The 9,879-nt window shown below is 43.3% G+C and overlaps 1 protein-coding gene across 1 annotated transcript in view; it reads right to left on the bottom strand.

Annotated features, from left to right (window-relative positions):
* Positions 1 to 5,821: 5,821 nt before the first annotated feature.
* The window catches only part of LOC116058462 (G protein-coupled receptor 137Ba-like), a 24,318-nt gene continuing 20,260 nt past the window's right edge, over positions 5,822 to 9,879 (bottom strand). The window contains exons 5-7 of the mRNA XM_031311289.2: positions 8,488 to 8,616; positions 7,176 to 7,297; positions 5,822 to 6,202 (exon numbers count right to left, since the gene is read on the bottom strand). Of these exons, the coding sequence (XP_031167149.1) occupies positions 6,079 to 6,202; positions 7,176 to 7,297; positions 8,488 to 8,616 (375 nt within the window). The 3' untranslated portion in view covers positions 5,822 to 6,078. The remainder of the gene's footprint in view (positions 6,203 to 7,175; positions 7,298 to 8,487; positions 8,617 to 9,879) is intronic.

The raw sequence follows: 9,879 nt of genomic DNA, 5'->3' as shown, positions 1-9,879 counted from the left end.
ATCACATCCATACAGGGATAGTAGTATACAGCTGTTATACATCATATCATCATACAGAGATAGTAGTATACAGCTGTTATACATCATATCATCATACAGGGATAGTAGTATACAGCTGTTATACATCATATCATCATACAGGGATAGTAGTATACAGCTGTTATACATCATATCATCTATACAGAGATAGTAGTATACAGCTGTTATACATCATATCATCATACAGAGATAGTAGTATACAGCTGTTATACATCATATCATCATACAGGGATAGTAGTATACAGCTGTTATACATCATATCATCCATACAGAGATAGTAGTATACAGCTGTTATACATCATATCATCATACAGGGATAGTAGTATACAGCTGTTATACATCATATCATCATACAGGGATAGTAGTATACAGCTGTTATACATCATATCATCATACAGGGATAGTAGTATACAGCTGTTATACATCATATCATCCATACAGAGATAGTAGTATACAGCTGTTATACATCATATCATCATACAGGGATAGTAGTATACAGCTGTTATACATCATATCATCATACAGGGATAGTAGTATACAGCTGTTATACATCATATCATCTATACAGAGATAGTAGTATACAGCTGTTATACATCATATCATCATACAGGGATAGTAGTATACAGCTGTTATACATCATATCATCCATACAGAGATAGTAGTATACAGCTGTTATACATCATATCATCATACAGGGATAGTAGTATACAGCTGTTATACATCATATCATCATACAGGGATAGTAGTATACAGCTGTTATACATCATATCATCTATACAGAGATAGTAGTATACAGCTGTTATACATCATATCATCATACAGGGATAGTAGTATACAGCTGTTAAAACATAATGAAATATATGACACACTGGTATCGGCCGGTACACAAGTTCAGGTATCAGAATCGGGAAGGAAAACATGGTATCGGACCATCTCTTGTGTTTTTGACTTCGGGTCAAATTGACCTGTTTTCACTTTTTGTTTTATATCAGAAAATATAGGACGTAGAAATAAGCGCTGAAAATGTGTAGAAGCAAAATTTAACAATTTAAAACGTTGGAAAAAGCAAAAACTAACTTTGAAAAAAAGGCGTCAAAAACGTTTTTTTTTTAAGGTTGACAGGAATACCGGTTCAATTATGGAACCGGTTCCTACACAAACGGTAGTATTTGGACCGGATTAGAACGCAAATTTCGGTTCCGACTGAAATATTTTCCCTCTGTCGCTCTGGACAGCAGCAGACTCTCTTTTCTTTCTCCCTTTTCTGCCGAGTGGCGCATGTGCCCGCTCGCTGTGTGAAGCGCGTTTCCGCGCTATTCTCTGACATGCACTCTACAGTCACAGCTGATAGACGGCTTTTTGTAAACGCTCTGAAACGGACGTAAAAATATCCCCCTTTCTCTGTAGTCTACTGTTAGCTAGCTACCGTAAATGTAGGCTACTTTTAAAATGGCATATTTTCCCTCTGGGCTCACCAAAACGGACGTGAAAGCATGTTAACCATTCACTGCACGTGATCGCTAGTAAACGTACTACACTTGCTCTGCCGACCCTGTAGCCTGGTGGTGGGGGAGGCGGGACAGCCTCCCCAAATTGTCTTCCCTTTCAAACTCCTCCCTGTGTGTCCAGGCCTCTTGGACACCACCTGAGAGATGTTTCTCCTGTGCAGGACATCCCATAAGTCAGGAGAGGTGTAGTATCTCACCAGAGAAGCAAATATGGTCATTTTTCTGCAAAAGAACTGCTAAAGTTTGAAGCTGGTTGGCATACCAACTCAACATTTATTTAGTTGTTACTTGTTAATAGTGTAACTATTATTTCTTAAATTATTGTAGTTATGTGTTAGGTGACTTAGGTTTACTTGTTATATATTTAAGTACTTTAAAACGTTAATATATTGTTAAATTTAAATCATTTTCAATTTCCAAAAAAAAAAAACTCCATAAAAGAGCCTTTCTTTGATGTCATTCTTCAGTTTTTCAAGTACCTGTTCGGCATCGGAATCGTAAAAATTCAAACGGTACCCAACTAGCTTAGCTAGCCGGCTAGCTTAGCTCTGTTCTACAACACATGTAACATTTTCTTACCTGATGTGTTTTATATCCAGAGTGTCTCTATCAGCCGGGAAGACAGAGAAGCTGTGAGTAATGTTACATCCTGGTACCTCACACACACACACACACACACACACACACACACACACACACACACACAGACACACACACACACACACACACACACACACAGACAGACAGACAGACAGACAGACAGACACACACACACACACACAGATATACACACACACACACACACACAGAAACATACACAGACATACACACACACACAGACAGACAGACACACATACACACACACACACACACACACACAGACAGACAGACAGACAGACACACACACACACACACACACAGATATACACACACACACACACACACACACACACACACACACACACACACAGACAGACAGACAGACAGACAGACAGACAGACAGACACACACACACACAGATATACACACACACACACAGACACACACACACACACAGAAACATACACAGACATACACACACACACAGACAGACAGACACACATACACACACACACACACACACAGACAGACAGACAGACAGACACACACACACACACACACACACACAGATATACACACACAGACACACACAGAAACATACACAGACATACACACACACAGACAGACAGACACACATACACAGATATATACACACACACACACACACACACACACACACACAGACAGACAGACAGACAGACAGACAGACACACACACACACAGATATACACACACACACAGACACACACACACACACAGAAACATACACAGACATACACACACACACACACAGACAGACAGACACACACACACACACACAGATATACACACACACACACAGACAGACAGACACACACACACACAGACACACACACACACACAGACACACACACACACACACACACACACACAGACACACACACACACACACACACAGACAGACACACAGAATTGTTTCAGGGCTTGTAATGAGTTTACCAAAGTCTTAAGGGTTAGTACAAAGAGGCGTTGTCATGGAGATGATACACCGTCTCCTCTCATTGGTTTAAACCGGCAGCGTTCAGAAACGCTGCCGCCCGCCTCCAATCTTTGGTCTGAACTGGCCTTAACTGGTTCATTAAAAACAAAAAGTGACGATCCAGAAGAGATGACAAGAACTGGCGTGTTGTTGTAATTCATTTTATTTTAAGTGTTGCTTTCTGTGTCGACACGTCACGACAACACAAAAACACACAAACGCACAAACGCACAAAACAACACAAAGAAACGGCACGCCACCTCCGCGACCCTCGGTACAAACAACCTAGAAAACCTGCGTCTGCTACAAATATAGTTCAGCTCAGCTCACGCTGCAACAGAAATGGAAAGAATTCAAACAATCTTCATCTTCTTCTTTCATTACTCTCCAGAGTTCCCTAACCCTGAGCATAACTGTTCCTTACGTCGTGCTCGTCTGGATAGTTATATATATATATTCTTCATTTTGGCCTTGATAATCAGAATCCTTATGGAGAAAATACACGGGATTTTTTTTAACTTCTGGAACCCCACTGATGAGCTCTATTAAAGGTGCAGTAGGTAAGACTTATAAAACTAACTTTCTGTCATATTTGCTGAAACTGACCCTATTTTCCAGTAGAACTACACGAAGCAGGTCATTTAAAAAATATCCAGCTTCTCTGGCTCCACCTACAGCCTGGAGTGGGATTTGCAAAAAATCCACCTCTCCCTGTTCAGATGCACCAATCAGGGCCAGGAGGGGGTTTCTAACTGCGTGTCAATCACTGCTCATGCACACATATTCATTCTCCCTTGTGGGGGGGAGGGGCTTAGGAGACCGTTTTGGGCTTTAGCAGAAAGGGCGGAGGGACTGAGAAGTTGTCGATGTTGAAATTTTCCTCAAGTCCTGGATCTTCACAATCCTACCTACAGCATGTTTAATACTAATTATAAAAAAAGAAATGGAAAAAAAGCTTTCGATACTGATTTGGACGTCAACTAGCTTGGCAACGATTGAAGCTTTGAAGCTCCCGAAACATTTGGGTAAATGTGGGGGAAAGGTTAAAGAAACAAGTTTAATCTCTCTTTAGGATCCTTTCCTTAATGCTGTCACACCGTTCTCGCTCAATACTGGACCAAGTTTAAAGATTGTTGTCCGCAAACGTAGGAAAATAGTTTGGAAAAATACCCAAGTTGCCCCTTCTGACTTCTGGAGGCTTAGTTTGAGTTCATTGGGAATAATTATTTCACACAAAACAGAAGTACTCTGTGGAGAAAAACTCCCCAAATGATCTAAAACATTCATCACGGCATCGTCTACATACATGTTGAGTTTATAAAACATAATTCTTTTCTGAAGCAGGGCTCCTACGCAGAGTTAGTCCGAATCACCGGGATCGATTCCTTTTGCATTTCTTTAAACCAATCACAGTCGTCTCGGGCGGCGCTAAGCTCCGGACGCAGCGACGGGAAGTAAGGTGAGGAAGTATAAGAGCGCCGAATGTCCTGGTAAGGAGGCAGGTTGGGGGGAACCAAACTGGGAGCGTTTCACAACGTTAACGACGTGTTTAAAACTGCATCCGTTACCTTCTCTGGGATAGATATGAGGACGGGAAAAAAACGCTCCTGTGGGTCGGATTATTAGGGGGGTATCCTGGTATGTTTGGAGCACTAGTTGTACACATCATGTCATCTGGCTGGGCGGGGCTAAGCTCCAGACGCAGCGACTGCGGCTCTGCTAAATAGTCTCGGGGAGGAACTTGAAGTTAAACTTGAACTTAAAGGCCCTGACACACCAACCCTGACGGCCGATCGTCAGCAGAGAAGGCAGTCGGACTGATCAGTCTCCCCGAGGTACAAAAAGTGCCTCAGAACACACCAAAGCAACGCCGACTTGAGCGTACGTTCTGCGTGTGCACGAGACGTAATACGTCTCCATAACAGCAGGCGGGGCTAATCCCCAAAAAAATGAAAACCGGAAATTACGCGTCACGTGGGTCTGGCTTCTCCAGCCGATAGTAATTGCGGCTTGTTCGAAATACGATCATGTATTTTACGACGATAGTTCACCGAAACGTGTTTCTGAAAACATTTTAAGAGAGAAATAGGCCGTGCAGTTGCTGAGTCTGTCTTCATTTCAGATCAACAAAGGTCAGTTTGAAAGATTTTCGTCAGATTTTGAGAGACTCTAGTCACGCTCATCATCGTCATTTCCGGGTTAGCGCTCCACCAATCAGAGGTTAGCGCTCCACCAATCAGACGGGTCATTTGAGTCCGACTGCCCTGTCTCCGGCTGAACATGTCAAATCGGCCCAAATGAAGGCCGACGGCACGGAAAACACACCGAACAGACTCGAGTCACCGACCTCGCCAGACTGTCCGACGGCCGTTTATCGGGTTGGTGTGTCAGCGCCTTGAGGTGGTCAGGGGCCCCTAGGCTGCTCTTTGTGGGAGCCCCCCCACCTCCCTTTAATCATTGTGCTTTAGCCTGGGCAGTAATCCGCGCCTGGTTGGGTATCGGTCCAAAACATTTAGCAGGGAAACTGAATGTTTGCTCTTAAAAGTTAAGAGGTTTGATTCATTGTTATTTAGTTTTTCACCAATCGTTGGCGACGGCAAATTATCTTCAGAACTTGACATTTTCAGCGTGGAGCTCGAAGGTCGTTGTTGTTTTTCCGAAGAGAACGGCGACACACAGAGAGAGAGAGAGAGAGAGAGAGAGAGAGCGGACAGGAAGTCAGGTTCTATCCTGGAAATAAGTTCCCGATGATCCAGACTAACGTGAACGCGAGGAACCCTGCGTAACATTCTGGTATTTTTTTTGTTTTTTTTTACTGTGACTCTACAAACCTTTACACGTCAGTGATGATAAGAAACACAATAACTGATCGGCGTCAAAGTGCAGAGTGATGCTGTACAGTGAAGAGGGGGATCATGGGTAAGGGTGGAGCTCCCCGCCGGTGGCGGCCGTGGCCGTCAGGCGCTGCTCGTCGCTGTTGGTGTGCACAGTGAAGCTGCTGTGGCGGCTGCCCCAATCGTAGCAGTCGGAGGAGAGGCTGTCGGAGAGACCACACACTGTCACTCATTCAGCCCATGACTACCAGACACTGGAAGACTTCTCCCATCTAATGTTAAACACATATATAACATCATCATATGTGAAGATTGGGGATCATTGCAAGACTACAACTAGATTCCTTTTGAGAAATGTAACCAAGCTAGCTATCTACCGCTAGCGTTAGCATGAAGGGAACATTTTATTTTTTCGAGAATTGAAAAACGTCAAAAGCGTCGTTAAAAAAAGTCAAATTTTGGAATCAAAAAGCGTCGAAGAAGCATTTAAAAAAAAGCACCAAATGTCAAAACTAAATGTCGAAAAAAAATCGGCTAACGTTAGCGCTAGCTAGTAGCACGACGTAATGAATAAACGCGAGCCGTCAAAAAAAAAAAGTTTGAACAAATGTCAAAATTCGGGGGGGGGAAATAAAGCGTAGAAAAAATATTTTTTCGCTCACATGTCTGCAGTCGGACTGATCAGTCGGCTCCCCGAGGTCCAAAAAAGTGCCTCAGAACACACCGAAGCGACGCCGACTTGAGCGTACGCTCTGCGTAAAACGTCTCCGTAACAGCAGGCGCCGCTAATCCCAAAAAATGACGAACGCGTCACGTGGGTCTGGCTTCTCCAGCCCATAGTAATGGCAGCTCGTTCGAAATACGATCTCGTATTTTACGAAGATAGTTCACCGAAACGTGTTTCTGAAAAAATTTTAAGAGAGAAATAGGCCGTGCAGTTGCTGAATCTGTCTTCATTTCAGATCGACAAAGGTCAGTTTAAAAGATTTTCGTCAGATTTTGAGAGACTCTAGTCACGCTCATCCCGCTCCCCGTTTCCGAGCATTGAAAAAATATTTTTTCCGCTCGCATGTCTGCAGTTCATTCTGTTAAAAAACAAATCCTAAGAAAATGGTCAGTCGTATCGTCAACTGGGTTACGGCACGGACGTCGTGACGTCAGCGGTGGGGTTCGTACCTCGCTGATGCATTCTGGGGAGGAATGCTCCATGCCAGGTCATCGTCGCTGTCGTAGCGCCGAGGGTTGTCGAAGAAATATCCTCTGGAGGAGAGAACGTGGTTCGGGATCCCCGCCGCGCTCTGGGGACACAAAGGAGGCACCGTGAAAACACCTGAACACTGACAGACATTCTCCACACACACACAGACACACACACACACGCACGCACACGCACACACACACACACACGCACGCACACAGACACACACACACACACACAGAGACACACAGACACACACACACACAATCAGTACTTTTATCATCGTAAAACACACTTCATTCAAAGTGGACAGAAACTAAATTAAACTACCAAAAGCCGTCTTGGTTCATCTTTCCACTGTTCCAACAATCACCACTCTGGTTTGGTTGAAATAAATCCTTAATTCACCCATTTACATGTGGAGATATGCTGGCTCTATACACGCTAAAAGTCCTGATTATTTACATGGAGTCTGGTGGAAATATGCTGGCTCTATACACGCTAAAAGTCCTGATTATTTACATGGAGTCGGGTGGAAATATGCTGGCTCTATACACGCTAAAAGTACTGATTATTTACATGGAGTCTGGTGGAAATATGCTGGCTCTATACACACTAAAAGTCCTGATTATTTACATGGAGTCTGGTGGAAATATGCTGGCTCTATACACGCTAAAAGTCCTGATTATTTACATGGAGTCTGGTGGAAATATGCTGGCTCTATACACACTAAAAGTCTGATATTTACTGGAGTCTGGGGAAATGCGGCTAACGCTAAAAGTCCTGATTTACAGGGTGGGGAAATAGGGCTCTATACACAAAAAGTCGATTAAGGAGTCTGGTGGAAATATGCTGGCTCTATACACACTAAAAGTCCTGATTATTTACATGGAGTCTGGTGGAAATATGCTGGCTCTATACACACTAAAAGTCCTGATTATTTACATGGAGTCTGGTGGAGTTTGGTGATGGTGATTTCGGGGCTGTTTCATGTTAAACTAAAAGGATCTTACTCTTTAACTAAAAGGTCTATCTCTGTAGGGATCCTTTCATAATGTTGTCAGACACTTAGAATAATAATCTGAGTCTTGTCAGCGGCAAAAAACAGAACTCAATCGCTCAATACTGTTTATTATTATTATTCTATCTCTCCCATGCTTTCTTGGTGGGATGTACTAAGACACGAGGAAGGGAAGCAAGTGAAGGAACCAAGGATGTAATGTAATGACCTGAGACTGACGTTGACCATCCCTAGAGGAACGCTACGGCTTAAAGAAAGCAGAGACTGACCCGTTCCTGAGGCGGCCGGCGCACCCTGAAGAAGAAGACGACCAGCGATGTCGGCAGCAGCTCCCAGACGAACAGAATCACGCCGAACACGACGTAGCCGCCGTCTCCTAGCGACGAGCGGAGGTCCGCCTGCAGACACAAACACAGGCCAACGATCCCGGGATTACTACATTTCCAAACGTTGAGGTACTTGTACTTTACTTGAGTCTTGTGTGTGTGTGTGTGTGTGTGTGTGTGTGTGTGTCTGTCTGTCTGTCTGTCTGTCTGTCTGTCTGTCTGTCTGTCTGTCTGTCTGTCTGTCTGTCTGTGTGTCTGTGTGTGTGTGTGTGTGTGTGTGTGTGTGTGTGTGTGTAACTAAGTACATGTACTCCAGTACTGTACTTCAGTCCAAATGTTGAGGTACTTGTAATTTACTTGAGTCTTTTCTTTTCATGCCACTTTCTACTTCTACTGCTACATTTCAGAGAGAAATATTGTACTTTAGTTACTCCACTACATTCATCTGTTACAGCTTTAGTTACTAGTTACTTTACATCTTAAAGGACAATTCCGGCGCAAAGCTAACCTAGGGGTTATTAACAGATGTGTACCCACTCGATCGCTCTCTGGGACATGTTTTCATGCTAATTGAATGCGTTTGTAGCTTGAAAGACGCTAGCGCAGACCGCTGATTAGCTTACAACGCTAGTATTCAGGGACCAGGGAAAGTAAAAACAAATCGCTATTTATACCACTAAAAAGGCTCAAAATATCACCACACTTCAACGGTAGCATAATGAGGGTCCCTACATGTTAACCGAAGCATTGAGAACTTTGTAAGTGTACAGACAGTTTATTAAAAAGACAGTTTAGAAAGACAGTAGCGTTCTCGTATACAGGCGGCCGCCGTCTTGGGAGCTACTGTCTTTCTACTTTCTACTATGTGACATTATACCTCATTTTTTTGTTAAAAAAAAGCAGAAATTACGAATTATTTTGACTAATAGTTAGGATCAGAGGATGTTGAGTGGATCACAATTTAGTCAGGATGCTGTTTTGAAACTACTTAAACATTGTTTTAAATGCTATAAAATTAAATAACACTTCAATTCAATGAAGGTAATCATCAATTTTACATGCGAAGAATGTTTTATGGGTTCCATTCAACGTGCATTCATGCACCCATGTTAATTTTGGGCAATTTGGATGAAGGAAACCCAAAAACTTTGAAAACGGTTCAAATTTGCCCCTAGGACGACATAAGGGTTAAGGACCCTGTCTTGCACCCAGTGCAATTGACTTTGCACACCGACGCATGTATCATTCCTATTTTGGTACCCGACGCACAGCAGACTTTTCCCTCCACAGACTCACATCGGTAAATTAGGGAATGAACCTGCCCTCCCGGGGGCG

The sequence above is a fragment of the Sander lucioperca genome, chromosome 4, assembly GCF_008315115.2.
Source record: "Sander lucioperca isolate FBNREF2018 chromosome 4, SLUC_FBN_1.2, whole genome shotgun sequence".
NCBI classification, from domain to species: Eukaryota; Metazoa; Chordata; class Actinopteri; order Perciformes; family Percidae; genus Sander; species Sander lucioperca.
This window is presented reverse-complemented; position numbering and strand designations above follow the sequence as displayed.